Source organism: Macrobrachium rosenbergii, chromosome 4 (assembly GCF_040412425.1).
Source record: "Macrobrachium rosenbergii isolate ZJJX-2024 chromosome 4, ASM4041242v1, whole genome shotgun sequence".
NCBI classification, from domain to species: Eukaryota; Metazoa; Arthropoda; class Malacostraca; order Decapoda; family Palaemonidae; genus Macrobrachium; species Macrobrachium rosenbergii.
This window is the reverse complement of record NC_089744.1, coordinates 70,252,582-70,273,406: the sequence shown is the minus strand read 5'-3', so window position 1 is coordinate 70,273,406 and position 20,825 is coordinate 70,252,582. Positions and strand designations below refer to the sequence as shown.

Sequence of the window (20,825 nt, the reverse complement as noted above, 5' to 3'; positions counted from 1 at the left end):
CTACTTGGTGCTTCACTGCATGAGGTTTCCACTACAGTAGGTTTGTGTAACTGCTACTCCTGAAAAGTTCCATATTGCAGCAGTGGTGTTGACTTTGTTACAGGTCTGATAAAGATCACCAGTCCTTGCATGATGATTCACCACAGGAGTCATTCTACCTTTATGACTGACAGTTGGTAGAACAGCAATCAGTATAAGAGGTTTTAGGACACATTTGCCCATGTTCACAGGTGCAGTAAAGTTTTACCTCTTTACCAGACAAGGGGGATGTTGGTTAGTGCAGCTTAGTACTAGCCAGAACTACTGCACTCTTACCTTTCTTTTCTTTATTTAAATCTTCAGCTGAGATAGAGTCAGCAGACTGTAAACCCAAGAGGGCTCCTAAGAAAGTCAGCCAGCAGAGAGACAAGTAAAATGAAAAGGTGTTAAATAAATGTGAGGGAATAGAAAGTAAGATCAATATAATGATACACCTTGCCCTGGGACCATCATGCTTCACACACCCACACCCACTTTTCTGCATTTCTTGTTGATCTGCATACTTGTGGATCAGTGACTGTTAGTTGCTCACTACTTTGTGTCTAGTCTTCATTTTTTCTGCTCCTACTGTATTTTCAGTTATTTGTCCTTGTAGGGAACCATCAAGAACAAATTTGAATACAGTACAGTGGAAATTGAGCTAACACATGGGATTATTCCTATGACTGTCATTTTTTTCCTTCCTAATGGAGATGAATTTAAAGTGTTTTAAAAATAAACAAAAGGTTTTTATTTTTCTGGATGAAGTTACAGGGTTATTACAGGGAGAGTCAATGTTCTAGTTTGCTTTGTAGTGGGTGATCTGTGTTGACAAGTACTACCGAAGGAACTTTATGATATCTCTGACATTTCTCTTGAAGAGAAATTTTATAAAATCTCTGACATTTCTTGTGAAGAGTAATTTTATAAAATCTCTGATATTCCTCTTGAAGAATAATTTTATAAAATCTCTGACATTTCTCTTGAAGAGTAATTTTATAAAGGCTCTGACATGACAAATTTTTAAAGTAATTTGTATTTTTCCTAACATGCAAACCTGAGGTCTTTACATATGGGATTGACTCCAGCTCACTGAAAGTTAATCCCATATGTAAAGACAGAGTGTTTGTATTTGTGTAGGAACAAATTTCTCTTGAAGAGTAATTTTTAATATAACTAGATTTACGTCCCTAACTTTTGATTCTTTACCTTTGAAGAATGGGAAAATTTACTTTTGCATGTCACTGTCATCCATACCAGATTGAGGTATATTTGTCATGAAAAGAATTCAGTGAAGTTCATAAGTACTGTAAATTTTGGTTTCTAACTTCACTATTTTGACCGAAAGGCAAATCTTTAACTCAAAAATTTTCAAACAGGGCTTCTGGAATGTGGTGGAAACGGGAAGTTGACGGTGATTATTTACCAATCTTCACTGTGGATCATGCTCCCCTTGTTGAATATCTGCGCAAGATTGGAACCATCGGAACAATGGACATTCCTGCCACCAATCAGCCTTTACAGCAGCTGTTGGATATAATCAGGAGTTTTCTTACTGCAATGGATCCAGAATTATTAGTGTGCAGCTTATTTGTGTCTGCTTGCATTCTCATTTGGACCAAAAGAAATGCAGTACCAACCATTGTCAAAGGTGTTTATAGACCAAGAAATAAAGGTGGCAGATGGGACCAATCTCAAAAGTGATTGAATCAGTGGTGCTGTCAAACATTTTGTCCCACCTAATTGTTTTGTCATTTTTGTACTTAAAAAAAAAAAAGTAGAAAATGAGAGGTGAATTGAAACCAGTTTCATACAATACTTAAGAAAAAATGGCAGAGGGAATTGAAACAGATGTCATATAAAACTCTTATATTAAATAACTGAAAGTAAATATTAAGAAAATTTTCAAGTAAACTTCACAATACAATATTGCTATCCACAGGCCTTTGAAAATGTTTACTTTGGTATATTGTCTTTACCATGTGTGTATGAATTGTTGATTTTTCTGCATATGCAGCATTGAAAATGGTTGTAATTGTGAAAACAAAATCATATCATCTATAATTATGTATTTTCCACAAGGGTACACAATTGGTTTTCATTAGATTTTGAAGATTGTTTATTTAGGTATATTACATTTACCATAAGTAGAAGAATTGTCAATTTTTGTTCATTTACATGGTTGTAGTTGTGAGAACTGCAACATAACATCTTTATTATGCATTGTCCACAAAGCTGGTAATTCCTTTAGACAAGTATATACTGTAGTAAGCAAGGGGATGATTTGTGTGTACTATATACAGTACAGTTATATGTTTCTCTCTCTTCTATCCCTTTAACGAGAGGAATTCTGATGTTCTAGCCTAATCCCAGTGAGAATGTTAAGCAATTAAATCTACTCTTTTTATCCCTATCAGGGTGAAAGAACAACCATAAAACATACTCCACCATAACATTTAATGATGAACATTGTATCTGTTGAAGGGGAAGAGGGCAAACTTGGGAATAAGAAACAAATGGAAATGCCTATCCCTTCAGCACTGAAGACCAGCAAATGGTGTTGCCCAAAAATTCATCCATTAGTTGAGCAATTTGAAATTTATTGAGCCTTCTTTTTTTTTCACAGTAAACTGTGGAACAGTGAATCTGTAGAGCTCTTACTTGTGGATAAGGGAGACTATTTAATTTAAAAATATCTTAAGCTGTACAGTAACATTAAAACATGAACTGAGCTGACATTAGAACATAGTACTGTAAATACAATTTATATTTGTTCCTACATACATACAAAGCATCATCTTTTATACAGGAGTACAGTAAACCCCCCATATTCGCGTTCTCACGATTCGCAGGCTCATGTATTTGCAGATTTCTCTGTGGAACATATCTACCCATTATTTGTGGAAAATTCGCCCATTTGCAGTATTTTTCACTGAGAAATATTCACTAATTACTGTATTTTCATGATTAAATGCACTTTTTGTGATAAAACTATTAAAATACTCAGGTATATGCACTTTTGGAGAGTTTTTCTTGTGTTTAAGCTATCAAAATAGGCAGTTCTAAGTGTTTTTAGAGAGGTTTTAAGTATTCGTGGATTTTAGTTATTCGCGGGGGTGTTGGGTGTTTGCGGTACGCATCCCCGCGAATACAGGGGGTTTACTATATTCCTCAGTACAAGGTGGAGTGGTCATTAAACTTGGTAACATGGCTGTTAACTTGTGGTTATGAGGGGTGAATGGGGGAAGAAGCCTGACTTGCCTTACGTCATATCCAGCCACTGTAAAGAGAATATGTCTTGCAGCATACTCTCTCTTCCTCTTGTTGAATAATTGTTGGATAAGTAGAATATTTCTTTTTGCTTAACTGTTTGCTTACTTCTGACTTGGTTTTATTCCTAAGGCATGGAGAAAACCCATGAAAAACACCATTACAAGGTGCGTTGGTGCTCATGTGAGCACTTCATGTCTTCTGTAATGACGAACCCCATAGGTACTCTTCCTTTTGTAGGGGAAAGGCATGCACTCACGCTTCCTTCTGCAAGGAGTATTTAGGTTGGCTTCTCATTAGTTTGGTAGGAGGAGGAAGGAGGACAAGAGGTATTTGGCAGCTTCATCTGAAGGAAACACTCCAATAACATCGTCAAATCCCTGTGGTTCCTTTCTTTTTCCCTCCTCCATTCCTAATCCACTGTCCACTGATATTACTGTCTCCCCTTGAGGGAGCAGGACTTTAGTCTTGAAGGGGTCTGGCAGTGCCTTCTCTTGAGAGGACAATGCTGCTGTTGGTGGTGGTACCTTCCCTAGTTGGGCCTCATCTCCAGCAGTTTCCGTCCTCAGCCTTATCTGATTCTGATGTTCCGGGTACAAAGTACTTACAAAAGATTTGACCTGTGTTGAATGTCCCCGGTAGTCTATCTGTGCAACACTCCCGGACAACCTGGCTGAAAAGAAGTTAGAGCTCTCTCCTATGCCCACTTCCCCTGCTATGTCGCCAGCTGTTTTAACTTCATCTGGTATTACAACAGAAGGAGAACCTCATGTCACGGTAGTGCTTCCAGGAGCTGATCCTCTGGTTGCTTCATCTTCTTTAGTTCCTGCCTTGACATTCCTTTCAGCACTGAAGACCAGCAAGACTTGTGAGAGGAAAGGGAAGGGATGTTCAGCTCTCCGCACTCTTCCTCGTCTTTTTTCTTCCTTTTCGTTGTCAAGCTTGTCCTCTTCCTCACCTTCTTATCCTCAAGTAGGAGGGAGAAGGAGGGGAATTCTAAGACCTTACACAAAAAGTCTCAGCAGACTTCATACTTGCATTCCTTCTCGGAGGGGAAGCAGGGGCTCTCAACTGCTGGTGTGTGAATATTTCGCCTCTGGCAGGGCAGGTGCCCCTACACCTACCCAATTAGTTGAAAGAACTGCTCCTGTCTCTTCCAAATGTGATCCTTTGGGATCAATGCTGGAGGAGTCTGTGCATTGTGCCCCCAATATGCATGCTTGCCCTTGGGATCAGGTGCAAATGGTTGCTCAGAACAATGCCCCCTCCCCCTTTCATGCCTCCAAGGAAACACACAGGGATGGACATGCGCAACAAGAGCCTTCTTAGTTTTGTTCACTTTGGGAGCTGAGGTCTTCAGAGTGAAGTATATTTCTCATCCTCTGCAGTTGAAACAAATTGAACATCTGGCTTAAGCTTTGGATAGAGATCTCACCCTCAAGATTGTTTTTCTCTTAGCTTTGGACCAAGTGTAAAGGATAAGTGAGTTACATGGCCTGTCTTATCTTGTTCAGCACTTGGAGGAATGGGGATCCCTCCCTTTCACCTTCATTTCTGAGTTTGTGGCAGATTCTCAGAACACATCATCTCCTGATAAGAGATTCAATGGTTTCTCAATTCCCTCCCTTCAGGACTTCGTTGTTGGTGATCCAAACAAGATGCTTTTATGTTTGGTTCAAGCTGTCAGATACAATTTAAAACGGACATGCTGTCTAAGACCAGAGTGTACTAGTCATCTTTTCATTAGTAAAGGCAAACACGAGGGGGAAGTGTCCAACATCCTTTTTTTTTCTAGCTTCATGAGGTGATCAAACAAGCTTATAACTTCTGGGAAGAAGAGGTCAGTTTCCCTATTTGTGTGAGAGCACACGAAGTCAGGGGCATGGGACTGTCCCTAGCTTCATGGAAGAACTTTTCAGTATTTAGGAAATTAGGGTGGGTGTCTAGAGTAAACAGACTACCTTTACCTCACTACCTGAGTGATGCCACCCCAAGTCTTTGGATACCTTCTCCTTGGACCTTAGTGGTTGCTCAAGTTGTGTAGGCACCAAGCTCTGACCACAGAGAAAAATATCTCACCCAAGTACTTGAACCTTACAGTATTTAATTCTGAGATATGAATGCGAGATTATTGAGCTCACCTTCCCTTCGTTCTCTTCAGGAACAGTGTCTAGGCTAGAGTACTTGCTGGAGTCGGACAGGATACAGGTAACTACACTTCAAGCATCCAGTTTTAGTTTTTTCTCTATGATGCATCTCCCCCTGGCTCCCTTTTTAACAAGTAGAGGAGCGAGGTAGAGCTTATTGTGAACCTACTACTTGCTGCAAGCCATAATTAGTTGCCTCCTGACTTTGCTTACTCTAAGGGGGATGTCATGGTTCTCTGCATGTTTTCCTTACCTAAGTGCCCTCTTTTGGTAGCAGTTCACTTACGCCTGGGGCCCTACAGCTATGGCAACCCATTTGCCAGACTGAGTAGGAAGTTGCAGTAGTCATGACATCCTCTGCTGGCTTGCGCAACTGGGAGCATGACACTTCTGTGGGTTCCACTCCAGTCAGTCTGCTGAGATGACCTCCCATCCACTTTGTCCCCGTGACCTAAGGAAAAAAGAGAATGGTGACAAAGGGAAGTGAGGGGTATTCCCCAACTCATTCCCCCAAAACCACCAGTTAAGGACCTTGTTGCCAAGTTCAACAACCACTCCAGCTTTCCCTGAGGAACACTTCTAAATAAAAGACTCTGGTTTGTATAACTAGGAATTAGTTTAAATCACTTTAAAAACATTAATATTATGAACCTTTATCCTAATGCAGTCTGGAGACAGAACTAGTTTATGGGTTCCCTTTGACCTGAGTTGCTCTAAGACACTAAATGTTGGATTAATACAAATGATTTAGAAGTGTGTTTGTGTATTTTTCAAATATTCCCTATAATCCATATTTTTATTTTTGACATAATTTAATGCTAATAATGTGAGTTAAGGGAAAGGCATTTATATGTGGATAATTTAATGCTAATAATGTGAGTTAAGGGAAAGGCATTTATATGTGGCCAGTTTAGTTCACTATGTGGACAATTTGCACAGTTAACAATGGTATACAGTATATATATAGCTTTGGGGAATAATTACTTATGCACTAGGTATACATATAAAAAATGCAAAGTTTTACAGTAGCAATAGTATCTCTTAAAAATATATGAGAAGATTGCCATTGTTAGCATCTTCTAGTACTTTTTTATTATATAATATCTTGTTCTAAAATAGTGTGTGTTTGGTGCAAAGTTTTCATTTTACATAAAACTCAAAGATTACTTCAAAGTACTGTATATGGTTACTGGTTAGCTGCCATCCATACCATAGTAACTAAATCTTTTTTGTGTGCTGCTTGAACAAAGTTTTTCCTTTACAGTATGCAACCTGAAACATTTAGATATGTTAAATTCCTTTTTAATGGCACTACAACAATAGAATTCTCGAAAGTAACTTACTAAACTATGAAATTGTAAAATAAATAAATTTGCAACAATCATGAACTTTCCCAAGATGTTAAAATGGATGGGCCCTTTTATTTTGTTATTGAAGTTCAACTGTAATAACAAAATATCTTTTAATGTTACCTTGGGAAAACATTGAATCAATTGCACTGATTTGCCCCCCATGTAAAGGTAAAATATTGACAACATTAGTAGATGGTCTCTTGAGTCTCTTAGAACGTCAAAAGACTGACGAAAGTGTGTGTGGAAAGTTAAATGATAAAAATGGGTTGAAAATGTTCAGATAGTAGTAGTACTTTTTATAGTGATGTAAAATTATCTTCATGGTGAATGTCTTCCATCTTGCAACAAACATTTGTCAAAGGAATACCATCTTTGTGGAAACAGTAATTACTAGATTTCTCTTTTACAAATTCAGAACTTGTAGTCTCGGTTAATATTTCTTAAGGATACCACAGTTGCATTTACTACAATTCTCATGGCAGTCAGGCTCTATCAACTTAAAAATCAAATGTCTGCTTAAAGTTTCAGGTTGGCTAATCAAATACTTATATGCTTGGTGCTATCTTTTACTATTGCATTTGTGTACTTTTTTAAGTGTACTTTTTCATTTGAAAGGTTCATTGTGTATGAGCCATGTAAAAGTTTTCTGGCATTTGCTTTTTACTGGATAATGCAAGAAACATGATAAAAGCAAAGAATTTACCAACAGGTAGATTTTAACTTTAAAATTCTTTCATTTAGCCACCTTGTTATGAAGTCTCTTCTAAAATAATTTCTCTATCATTTATGCTGAAGTTAATCCAAAAAAGAAAGCAGCGTTCATTGAATATTTTTACTGCTATTAAAAGTAACACTGAGCTCAATCCCTGTGGCCATCCCTCTGTCAAGTTAATTGTTGATGTTGGAGGTCTGGTTGAATTTGATGATGTAATGTTAGGAAGCAACACAAATATCAGAATATCTCATTTAAAATATTTTTACACGATTGACTGTAACCATCTAATGGTTTACAGGTTTTATATATACTCAGAATTTAATGCATATGACTAACTCAGATTTATAGCCAAGTTTTTACACTAAACATATATTATTTGTTTTATGATTCATGTTACAACAAAAATTTATCTATAATTTTAAAATTATGGCCAATTTACCAACTGGACCATTTGCCCATGCATACTGTTAGTTCAGCGACATATGGAAGTGTGCCTGTTCTTATGTACTACAGTATTGTAGATAGGCTATCATGAACAAATTATATCTTAGTGATATATTTTGGTGATTCAAATATATAAAGAGTTGGTGTGTGTTTCATAAACTTGGTTATTGTTTCACCAGAAAAGAGAGCGCTGTATATACCAACTTGTAAGGAAGGATGTTCCAGTTAAGTTCATGATAAGTTTTTAACATGAATTTTACAAAACTTCATGATGCTTATATAATATGAGTTTTGAAAATTTTAGTTACTTATACTATAGAAGACGATAGTTTAAATATGTCTGGTACTCTCCGTTTCTTATGAATTGCAAAGAGAGGTTTGCAAGCTGATACTTGATGTATTTAGCAGATATAACTTTAATCAGTCATCTTTTCCTTCAATAACTAGGACTTTGCACAGCCTAACTGTAAGATGTACAAGTGTTCGTGATGTTGCATTTGACTGATGCATTTTTTGTTATTTTTGTTACGTCCCTACTGCAATAGAACATGTCATAAACACACATTGGTAACTTAAAGCAGACATATCAGGTTAGACAGGTTAAAATACAAGTCAACAACTTATTGGTAGTCCTAATCAGTGCTTCATACAATTATCCAGCATTGGCCAAAGATTCATTCTCTACTTTGGTTGCTGATTTGTTTTCAGCCTGTTTCTGATATATATGCAGTAGGTTTCCAACTTGTGTTTATGAAGGTTTACTGTGCCTCTTGCTGTCACTCAGTTGGGTTGTATTTCACTCCACAACCCCTGGTTGTTGCCCACCCATGCATATGGATAATTTTCAGTTGAAGGTTGGCTTTATTGACAGGAAATAGTCACTTCCCAACCTGGTTTTTTCTTTGGTTGTAGGGATATTCAGATCTAATAATGACATGATCTCATTTGTACATCAATTTCAACTCCATGCTCTAGAGGTAACAAATTTTGAGCTTAGTCATTAGAGATACACCATGTAACATTTCATGTGCTGCCCATTCTGAAAAATACCTCAGTGTGTTAAGCTTGCTTTGCCTACTGAGGAACATCACATGAAATATACGTACACTGAAATTTGGTCATTACAGAGGTAACTGACTAAAACTGATGAAATTTGCAAATAAAAACCAGCAAAATTACAGTTTGTGCAAAACATTTCCTGTATTGTATAATTACCTAGTTATCTATTTTTTTTAAATGGTTTGATAATTATCTCTTGGATAACTACCAATAGAATATATTTGGATATACAGGATAGTTTAAAAATACCCTCTCACACATAAAAATATCCTTCATATACAGTGGGAGCAAATGGACTTGTGGGAAAATGTCAAAGAACTTCGAAGGTAATTTTGCAAGAATCTTAGTAATATGAATACTGTATTATACACAACTCTGTATGATGTTGAAAAGAGCATTACATGTATGCAGCTTAAAATTTTGATGAAATGATCCTTTAAATTACATTAATTACAGAATTTAGGGATTCACATGGGAATGAGTGCAAGAGCAAAGCTGCTGTCAATCTGGCATGACTGACTAATTCCTGTATAATATACTCATGTCAGCATTGTAAGATCAAGATTTTTGGCAGTGTTGATTCTGGTGAAAATATCTTTTATAACAAACTATAATTACTAGCCATGGGATTAAAGAGGGCATGTATGCTTGAGAAGTGACCAAGAAAGGCCCCATTAAATGAATGGCTACATATAACTGACTGCCTCACTTGCAGCCAGTCTGCATAGCAGAAGAATCTGCTGTAGTACCCCTGCTGCTTTAGTATTACCAAATTCTTTTCTTAGTTTAGCACTTCACCTGTTTTTATGAGTGTGAGCATTTAATCTGTTCACTGGTTTGAGGAATAGTTCCATTTTAACTTTTTCCTCATTACAAACATTTTAAAGAACTTTATTCACCACTCTTTACAGTCACTAACTTTTAGCACCCTCATTCATCATTTAAGGCTTTGGCAAGAAAGGGATTTTTCTTTGAAGCTAAAATAATTGTTTTAATTCCTGCAGATGAATTTCACAGTTAATGGAATCTTACATAGTTTGAAGTGTTCACAATGGAAAATGTCCAAAAGCAGTTTTAGTCCTAGCTTTGGATACCTTTCTCTGGCACTAAACTCCACATTCAGAACCTCTTAAAAACAAACTTAGGAGAATCCTTTGTAAAACATCATCATGAACTTCCCTGATATGGTTCACTGTGTTAATATACTTTCACTCTGACACACTCTCAACATAGCATGTTAAATGAAAATAAACTAGGAGTTCACTGGTAATGAAGTATACATGAGTGGTATACTCATGTATGCAGAGAAATCAAATATGACACGAGGTATAAGAAAATAATTTTGTTTTGAAATGTACAGAGATTCACTATCAACACCTTTCATGAATAATCTTTACAGATGCAGAAGATATATCTAACAATACTTAAAGCTGCTAACTCAAGACCTAGGCATTACACAACGAAAACAAAGTATGCATATGCTTTCAGAGGAATCCCAACTGACACAAGATATAGGATGTTAATTTGGGTTTGAAACTATGTTCAAATTAATAGTCATACCACAATAACACCAGTTGGTCAAGTATTTGGCATCAATAAATGATATTCTATACAGTATTTAAAATATGGGCTTGACCAAGAATGATGAGCACTACTACATGATAGGCACTTTTTGGAAAGCAGACAGAAAGCTACAAATGAAGGCAACTGGTTCAGCTGCACCACTAATTGGCATCCATCCCCATTTGTCTCACAATTAATCATGTACCACCTGCACAGTTAAAATACTCAACTGGATTAAAATATTGTCACAGCAGGATAGGCCCATTATCTACCAAAATCCATTGATGCAGGCTGCTTAATGCAAGGTTCTCTTGTTCTCTTATAACTTAGAGCTAGCCTTGTCTCCCATGTGTATGTTGTTTAACACCGTAAGTACAGTATAACTTTGTACATCAAAAGACTTTTTGTCAATTTGTATTTAATAGTGAAACTATTAATTATACTACTGTACACAGCATGCATGTATCAGGTTTTATAACTGCTTCCAAGTTTAAATGACCATATCTGTTGAAGTATAATCAAAGTCTTGGTGTGAAATAGTATTACCCATGGTAAATAGCTTTTTAATGTTTGCTAATATAATAAATGTAACATAAGACTGAAAAAAAAATTTAAAATTTTAGAAATGCTATTTTTGTAGTTCCTAAAGTAGAGATATTAAGATAACATTTTATATAAAACTTAAGTTTATAGTGAACTTTAATTTGCCAGTAGTATTGGAGAGGTATTAAAACAAGACATAGTTTTAATACATGAATTGTTTTAAAGTCTTGCTATAGAACTGAAAAGCCTAGATGTCTAGATGCATGATTTTAATTTTCCAGGCAAACTTGTTACCTGTGAAGAATTTTTCTGGTTTTTTGTAATAAACCATGCATTGCAGAATTCTAAGAATCATGAAAAAGGCTAGTTTTGTAGTTCCTAAACAAATGTAGAATGAAGGTTATAAAGTTCTTGCAGGGTAACTTTCTTTAGCTTTTTATTTTTCAGATTTACATGTGAACTTGTGAGCTGACCCATTATATGATGTCAATGTTGTTGAAAATGTAATCAATATTCTATGCTCATACTATAATTCTGAATGACATTTTTCTAACAAATGGGAATAAATTGTTCTCCATAGGAGCTACTTTTATCTTTGATAAACTTTTGTGGAAGTAACAAACTATTTACAGGGAAATTACTACAGCACTTGGTAATACCTCACTTTAACAGACTATATACTTCAGAGTTGTTGGTGTTTGATACCTCATTGTTTCTTGTCAGAGTGTTGTCTAAGGGAAGATACTTCCTAGGTTACAAAAAGTGTGCAATATAGTGACAGGGTTTAAGACTTGCTGTCATAGTATTTGTGTGATCAAGAATTTTAATGAAAGCTTGCATTCTTTTTTCTTTAAAAAAATGACTCATCTTGTGAGGAGATGATGTAGGTTTTACTTATTTGGTTGTTTTACACTCCACCAATAATATTTACATAATTCCAACCTTATTTCCAGGGCTGTGGAGTTGCCCACACATAACTTTGTGATTCATACTCCTCAAATTATGGTAACACTGACATAGATTCTTAACTCTTTTATTTTACAATAAGATTAACTATATTTTCCATTTCTAGTGAAAATACACAACATTAGGGTATTTCATCACTGCCAACATGAATCATTATGTCACTTTTTAACCCTTTTAAGCTGTTAAAAGTCAAGGTTTAAAGACTAACATCTGAGGATCATAACTTAATCCTTGCATGGAAATTCACTTTTATTGCTGTTTGGGTTTATTATCTGGCAAAAGCCACCATTTAGATATCTGCTAATGTGAGGTACTACTTTTCTCTCTTGAAGTAACAATGTAATGATTCTTTATAAATCTTAGATAATTTTTCTTTTCTTTGTGTTGCCATTTAACATTATGTTGGCAGTATTTGAGGAAACAGCTAAAAATATTATACAAATTATGGAAATTTACATGGTTTAATTCCCTTGGAAATACTTGCTTAAAACTTGAAAAATTAATAATTTTTTGTGTGATGGAGGGCTTGTGTAAATTTTTCATAATTCATAAGAGCTTTACAAGTTAGTTTTTTTTAATATAACTGTTCAAACTTCTCTGAATACAGGGAAATTTCAAATTGTCAATTTTTTGGACATGCTTTATGTAAATAGCAAATGTATCTGCTGTTGGTTTCATACTGATCACTGTGAGTTTTTGATTAGTGTGAAAAATATGATAATCATAAAAGTTAACAGTATGTATCTGCACTAACTGCATTACTGTTTGCACTTGCTTTTTACAGCAACACATCCAGTCATGGTCTTTCACATTAAATGTTGCAACACTTTAAGTTTGTGGGCATTTACAGCTACATTTTAAAAGGCATATTTAATTGCATTAAGAGTTGTGATGGTAATGTATAGTAATGGTAGCCACATTATGATACAAGCATATCTTCAATACAGCCCTAATTTTTAATTGAAAAATTAGTTGGACTTTTCCTGTCCACTGCAGAAACATGAATTGATACAAATGTTAAAGCTTCATTTACTGTAAAAGGAGCATATGTGAGCAATACAGTTTTGAAAATCATTTACTATAAAAGGAGCATATGTGAGCAATACTCTTTTGGAAATCAAAGTCAGTGATGAAACTTATGAGAAGGTGAGTCAAATGCACTTCTTTCTAAAGAAAATCATCTGTCAGGCATCAGTGAATACCAAGTTCTTGCGTCTTCTTGAGGAGGTCTAGAAGGTCTACTTCTGCTATGTTCTAAAGTTGATATATAAAAATTTTTCATTATACTGTTTAACAAACAAAGTCTGTATTCTTGATGTTTCCAAATAAACAATTTTGGATGCAGGAACACACACAGTAATTGCATTAAATTATGTCATTTAATGCTTGTACTTGGTTAAAAGATTGAAAATTTATTTAAACAAGCTTGGATTCATGATCACATCTTTAAAATCTCAGACTCAGGAGTTGTTGGATATGTTCTGTATATCTGATTATGAAATGACATTAATGAGTAAACTGGTAATGATTTTATGCAAAATACAAGAACATACACACACTTGCTACTGCTTTACCACCCACCACGAAGGAAAGAAGATTATCAGAAAATACAGATGAAAGTCTTAATCATTACAGTAATTGGGAACCCCCTTGTGACTTTTAATCCAGCTGTTAAGTGGAATAAACAGTGAGTAGTTACTTAGTTTTCTCAGAACAAATTGTGGGTATACAAAACTTGTAACAGAAGTGCAGGATATTTAATAAAAGTAATATTCTGAATGACCTGGCTACATTATGACAGCATACTAGTCATCAAGAAGCATTTTGTTAATTTAGAAAGTACAAATCCATCAAGGTTCCTATGAGGAATTTCCAAGTTTTTCTTTTTTTTTACCAAGATTTCAGACATAACATCAAATCAGTCAGTTAAAAATGCCACTGCCAGTAAAACTTTCTGAGATAAGTATCTAGTGCTCACTTGTCACATCACTGTCACTCTGTGATGGGAGGCAGGACAACATCCACATTCTTAAATGAACATTGATTAGCAAAGGTTTTGTGAAACAATTACACTTTCAGAACTGGAAATGTATGGAACTGTGTAGTACTAGTTTGGTGATTTCAGGGTAGATAGTGAGAAATTCCATCATATTTGGCACAAAATAAATGTATTTTTAGGAAGTAGTTTTCAAAGTGTTTTCTTATCTTGCTTCCAAATAGTGATATAACCTAAAAGGTTCATAGTATTTTTGTATATTGTGTGCATTCATCAGTTTTGTGTGTTAGATCATATATTTATTTTCAAATCTCTAATAAAGCTGTGTTTAGTGCAATGATGAATATACTGTTGTATGACATAAAATGGCATGCAGGCTTCTTGATATAAAGTGTATGCATTAGGGCAAGACTTGACTTTAAACAATATATCCTGCATTTTGGATAAGGTCTTTTACATAGAGCAAGACTACTTTAAACATTATGTCCTGTATATTGGACGTTGTCTTCTTTTATGAAAGGTTGTTTAGAATGCTATAAGCAATAACAATAAATTTTGCCTCACAATTCTTACCGTTTTATCAAATACAACCTGTGGTTTTCTTGCAACCTGTATGTCTTTCGGTCCAGGTTATTTTGTCCCTCATGAAATTGCTTTTAAAATTTGCTTCTTCCTATGTACATGTATTGTGGAAATAACCCCGACAAAAAATGTTACTCATTGGTCTAGTTAAACTGCTTGGTATTATTTTATGAAAAACCAGACTTGTTTCATTGCTTGAATGGTAGTGTTCATTTATTTCAAATTACTTGTAACTGTTACAGTAATTCTTTAATCAGCACTATGTGGGGGTTTGAAGAATAAAAATATCAAACAGTGTCTGAAATATTGCCTGATTCTTAAATTGGAAACACATGAGTCTGCTGTAAGAAAGAAAAATTTATATATTTTGTCAAATATTAAAAAAATCCTGAAAATCTCTGCAAAACTACATATCATCATCAGAAGACTAGAGAACTATCTAGCTGAGTTATGTAATAAGGATTAAGCCCAGAAATTTTCCAGTTTGACTTTAGGCTGAGTTGGTCTCTCTTCTTTAATTCAATTTAAAATCTTTCTTCCATCTGATATTTTTAGAAAAATTAGATGGTGGTTTATTTCTGGTATAGGGATGAAAAACCCTGGTGATACAGACAAGGTATTCACTTTCACTATATAGCAATGTTGAGAAAATGCTGAGCATGTCATACATTTGAGGTTATCTGAAATTTGGCAAAATTATCTATATGTACAATATACAATAAATATAATTTTTTAAGAAGTCATCATGAGTAAAGACCCTGTAATCCAGTTCACTAAACAGGACCTTACACTTGTGTGGTTTTAATTTAATGAAGGTTGTTTTATTACATACAGTAGACTGAAGTTATACTTTGATAAATGTAAGGGAAGGGTAGATGTGTGAAGAATTTGGAATGATTTATAGTTTTACTTATGAGCATTTAAAAGTTGATATTACACTACACTTAGGTTAAGAATAACTTGCAAGTGGACCCTGATCAATTAGTACTGTATTCTCTTTAGTTCTGGTCAGTAGATTGTACAGTATGCTTGTCTTTTGTATTCTCTTCGTTTTCTTTTATTTTACTTTTAATTTTAGTCTGTGTTTTCTGCAATTTCCTACTTGTAAGACTTTCTACTGTGTCATGTTTACTGATGTTTTGTTCAAATCTGTTAAAGAGTCCCCTCTTTCATTTGTCATTTGTGCAATTATATTGAAGTTATTTTTGTAAGAAACTATAAGAAAGCTCACCTTTGAGCTAGGCTAAATGGTTTGATTTGGAAATACTGCTGTACACAGCAACATGGCAACACACGATAAGAGTAAGATTTTATTGAATTTTTTTGTACAACAAACACCAAACTCGTGTAGTGACATACATTACTGAATATATGAATTCTCTAATGAGGTCAGTTTCTCTTTGAATAAATAAATTCCTAATGTTTGGTTTTCAAAATCCGTACACAGGTTCATAAGTTTTCATAAATTTAAGCTAATTCGTGTGTCCATTTTCTTTACCCATCTCTCACTAAATTTCCACTTAGAATTCAACATGTGTTTTGTGTTTATTATGAACTTAGATGTTGGCTGTGTCATTTTATTTGAATTATTTGACTGGAGACTAACCATTTCATCCACTTACTCTGCTACAAAGCTCACCTGCACTTTTCATTACAAGCATCTTTCCTCTTTACTTACATACAAATTGCCTTATTACAAGTGCTGCAATAGGTCTGCATGAAAAAATTTTAATATTTTTAAATACATTTTATTTATGTAATAATTACATACTGATTTATACGTTGATGTCTGCAAGACCTATACGGTACATTCTTAAAGCATAAGGACTATTTTTATTTGTGTAAGTTTATCTCGCCATATTCTTGCTTTATTTTCAAAAGTAAAGTACAGGAAATATAAAAACACTGCCACTAAAACAAGTAATTATGATAATTGTGTATTAATACCTGTCATGCTTTGCAACTTACATTCTAATAAGAATACTGTACCTACACTAGCAGCTTATTGGCAATCCTCTCATATATGTATGAGTGATCACTTACAACTGTTGATAAGCCACTGTTATCAATACATTTTAACCATAAATGTAATAGCTGCAAGTTTCAACTTTTGATATGGTTACTTGGATGAGTATGTTGTGAAGAAATTTTTGTCATTATTTTAAAATAGACTTATGCAGTAAATTTTAAGTTCAAATTTAGTAGCATCAAAACTTCATTGATACAGTGGACTCCCACCTATTTGCGGTTCCGAATTTGCGGCTTCACCTATTCGTGGATTTATCTGTGGAACACATATACACATTATTTGAGGAAAATTCGCCTGTTCGCAGTATTTTTCATGGAGAAATATTCACAAATTACTGTATTTTCATATTATTTCCATGACTAAATGCACTTTTTGTGATAAAACTATTAAAATATTCAGATACAGTATAAGCATTTTTTTATTTTTTGGGGGGGTTTTGAACTATCAAAATAGGCTGTCATAAGCGTTTTAGAGGGGTGTCGAGTACTTGTGGATTTTAGCTATTCATGGGGGGCAGTGGTACGCATCCCACGCGAATATCGGGGATCGACTGTACAGTATTCAGATAGTCAGTGGTGTATTTATTCAATATACAGTATTTGTTATAAAGAATTACCAGTATGTGTTGAAGTACTTTTCACATATTTTATATATCCAACTTTTAGGAAAGTAGATGTTGCTGTAGATATTATGTAGTATGAAATTTTCCATAAAGATATTATGTATTAATCCTTTATAAGGAACTGTGACCTAGGTTTTTACCTTGAGTTATTTTGAGGTTAGTTTTATAGAACTGAAATTGTAAAATTTTTTTGGTGAAAAGCATTGAAATGAATTAAAATGAAAAATAACTATAGCTTCTTTCTGTGAGTTCAGAAGCTGAACCAAAATTGTACAGTAAATGGTTGCCAACTCATTAAAACTGGTATAACATCCACAGATGTGTAGCTACTATATACTAAGATAGTGTAATGAATGTACCAAGGGGGCATCCTGTTTGCTTCAGTTTTAGGGGAGAATCTTGATATCTGCATATATTTTTATTGCCATGTAGTTGTGAATGTTTAGCAGTTTTAGTTTATAAATCATTTTAGATGCAGTACCTATTTTAGTGTTGTACAATGTAAAGTATATCTTGTGAGATTTTCCTATGAGGAGAAGTTCTTAAAAACATGACAAAGAAAATTTCATAATTTGTACAGTTTACAGCTTTAATTTTTCCAGTTTGCACAAATGTTTTGATTTTAATTTTATTATGTAAGAAGTGTGATTTTTTATTACAGACTTTTAAAAGTGATTATGCTGTCATTTGTCCTTTTTATCAAATGCTGTTTGGTTAGATTATAAGCCACTCTGTACTCTAATATTAGAGAGAGAACTGCACACAGATACATTGTAAAGCTAACTGGGTTCAAATGAAGAGGCTGTTGAGATGAACAATCTTTTGCCCTTATTTAGCCATGGTTCATTTTAAAAACCAAGAAGGAAGTTAAAGGAGCTAGCAACCTTGGGTAGACAAGCAGAATGCTACCAGTCCACAGGTCCCAACAGAGAAAGCATCCTTAAGTATAAAAAAACACAGTAGAGACCAAATTATCTGATAAATAACAAAGAAAACAATTTAGACCAAACAAATATAAGCAATAACAAAGAAAACATTTAACACCAAACAGTAAAACTATGAAATGAAACTCGTGAGCCTGCTCACCCGACCTGAACTTCTGAAGTTCCAATTCTAATGGTTGAAGTAAAATCGTTCCATAATTTTATCACGGTATAAAAAAAATTTTTTTTTTTCAACTATGTATTATGCCTCACCAAGGAAAAAACTTGGAATCAGCTGCATGTCCAGCACTACATTCATCGTGGTATATACTAGGAAGATCAACCCCAAAAACTGGCAACTGTAAATGTATTTAACATGAGAGGAATCTGAATGATGTGAATGTAAGCATTAATCTTTCCTCTCCTCTCCTTCCAATGTTTACTAATCATACATCATGTGCACATTGGAGATAACCCACTTTTTCCATATGAGACGGTAGCGATGAGACTCAGTTTTACTACAAACTTGAATACTGATGCACCTAACAATTTCATACCCCTTACTTCTCCCAGCCAACCAAGCAGACAGCTCCTAGGTGGCCAGAAAAGCTATCTTGACTTACTTTGACCCTCACTAATAAGAAACATCAACACTCGACAGAACAGTCAATAAATTGGGCTTGTTTGAACTCTTCACAATGAAAATCTTCCCAGCTTTGAGTACCTTACTAAAAATAATGGGATAAATAGTACAAGAAACTGAATTTGAAAATTTCATATATACAAAGTTTGTGGTAAATTTAGAAAAGTTATACATATGATAACAGCTTACAAATGATATGCCCTAAAATTATCGAGCAATAACCAAACCCAGAGGGGTACAGTAAAAGTTCTTCAGAAAAAAATGAATTTTATCAGCCTCCCAAAACTTGCATAACGCACCAAAGGCTAGCAATTCATGGTGCAAAAATAAGATAAAACTCTCAGTTCCTGAGAAAGATAGCATTTTATTGAAATAATGAGTAACCAGCATCATTAATTAAAGCCTATCTATTAAAGTATCCTTATCCCTGCTTTATTCATCATGGAAGTCTCTCAGTGTTAAAAGGTGACAAGATATAGACGAATGCATGTAATGGGAAAGATTGAGTACTCAGTAAGACTTCAAGTCACAACCCACACCTTGATCTTGAGCCCAGGTTTATATGTTTTCATGATTCCTTTGAATGCTTACCATTCTTCTGTATTCTGCACTACTTAGTTATGGACAGTGTACTGTATAGGTTTTTTTAGTCTTAGCTTAATTCATATTTGGGGTTGCTGTTTTTAAAGGGCCTTCTCTTGCTGTTTCTATCCTCAATGACTTATTTCATAATTGATTTTGATAAACATTTTATATACAGATGTCCTTCCTGGCTTTGACCCTCCCTATTTATCTGGGCTTAAGACAGGCACTGAGTCAGGCTGGCTTGCCCACCTCCCAAGACTCTGCCATGAGATTTACCAAGCCTTTTTGTATTTTCATCCTGGTAGCTGGGAATTTGTCCATAATACCAATGGAATCTTTTACTGTAAGGCACTTGATGCAGTACGCTAACAAGGTGTCTGGCCTCTGGCCTTTCATAGCCTCTCACACCTGTGTGGGATGGTACTCGACAAAGTTAACACCTGTATCATAATGATTCATCAGAAATACAGTATTCATCATAAATTTCCTGGGAGTTTCTTTGCTCTCATGAATTCAATAAAAATATATTTCTTTTGCCACGAGTTGCAACAACATTTATAGTAAATAAAACAGCATGCAATTCTGCTGGACATTTTACCAATTTAACAATGTTTTCAAACATTCTTTTATAAGTTTTCATTCCCAAATGAATTAAAATTACACTGGAATTTTTCCAGTTTGTTAACAATATACATTATTAGGCAGCGTTTGAAGAATTACTGTTACTTGCATCAATACATTTTAAATTTTGTGCTGGAAAACTAAGTCAGTTGTGTTTAACGAAAAATTTAAATTGGGTCAAAGATCTAAGGAGAAAGCGGTAACCTGCTGATAAAGATATAGTACTAGATTTTAGGCCGATATTTCAGCTAGAGAGGCATCTGAAAAGCACATACCTCATTAAAGGGAAACCCACGAATGTTCTCAATCTGAAAAGCACATACAGTATTTCATTAAAGGGAAATCCACGAATGCTCTCAATTTGTTTGAAAGTCTCCAGGCACATTACACAGCACTGCTAGATTTTATGGACTTGCAGTACAGTACAATAACATTTCAACCAAATGTTTTGTTTCTCATTTTTAGAGTAAAAAACAAATGATTCCTTTTGCCAAGTCTTTATACAGTGTATTTATGGAACCAAACATCGTCATTATACACTTATATTTCTCAGTGTTGTATGATGTCAGTAGGAGAAAAACACTACACATGATGAATCTTAAACACAAATTCCTTCAACATTCTTCAAGTACTACATTTTCTCAGTTTACCTACTTCAAGTATTCAAGCTTAGTTGTAATTTACTAAAAATTGTTATAACTCCCATAACACTAGATTCTCCTTCCGAATCTGCTACCTATGTCATCT

At 34.6% G+C, this 20,825-nt stretch overlaps 1 protein-coding gene across 1 annotated transcript in view; it reads left to right on the top strand.

The window, feature by feature from the left end:
• LOC136835661 (lipase maturation factor 2-like) overlaps positions 1-7,515 on the top strand; it is a 110,760-nt gene extending 103,245 nt beyond the window's left edge. Inside the window, exon 11 of the mRNA XM_067099480.1 lies at positions 1,398-7,515. Coding sequence (XP_066955581.1) covers positions 1,398-1,722 — 325 coding nt within the window. The 3' untranslated portion in view covers positions 1,723-7,515. The remainder of the gene's footprint in view (positions 1-1,397) is intronic.
• The last annotated feature ends 13,310 nt before the right edge of the window (positions 7,516-20,825 follow it).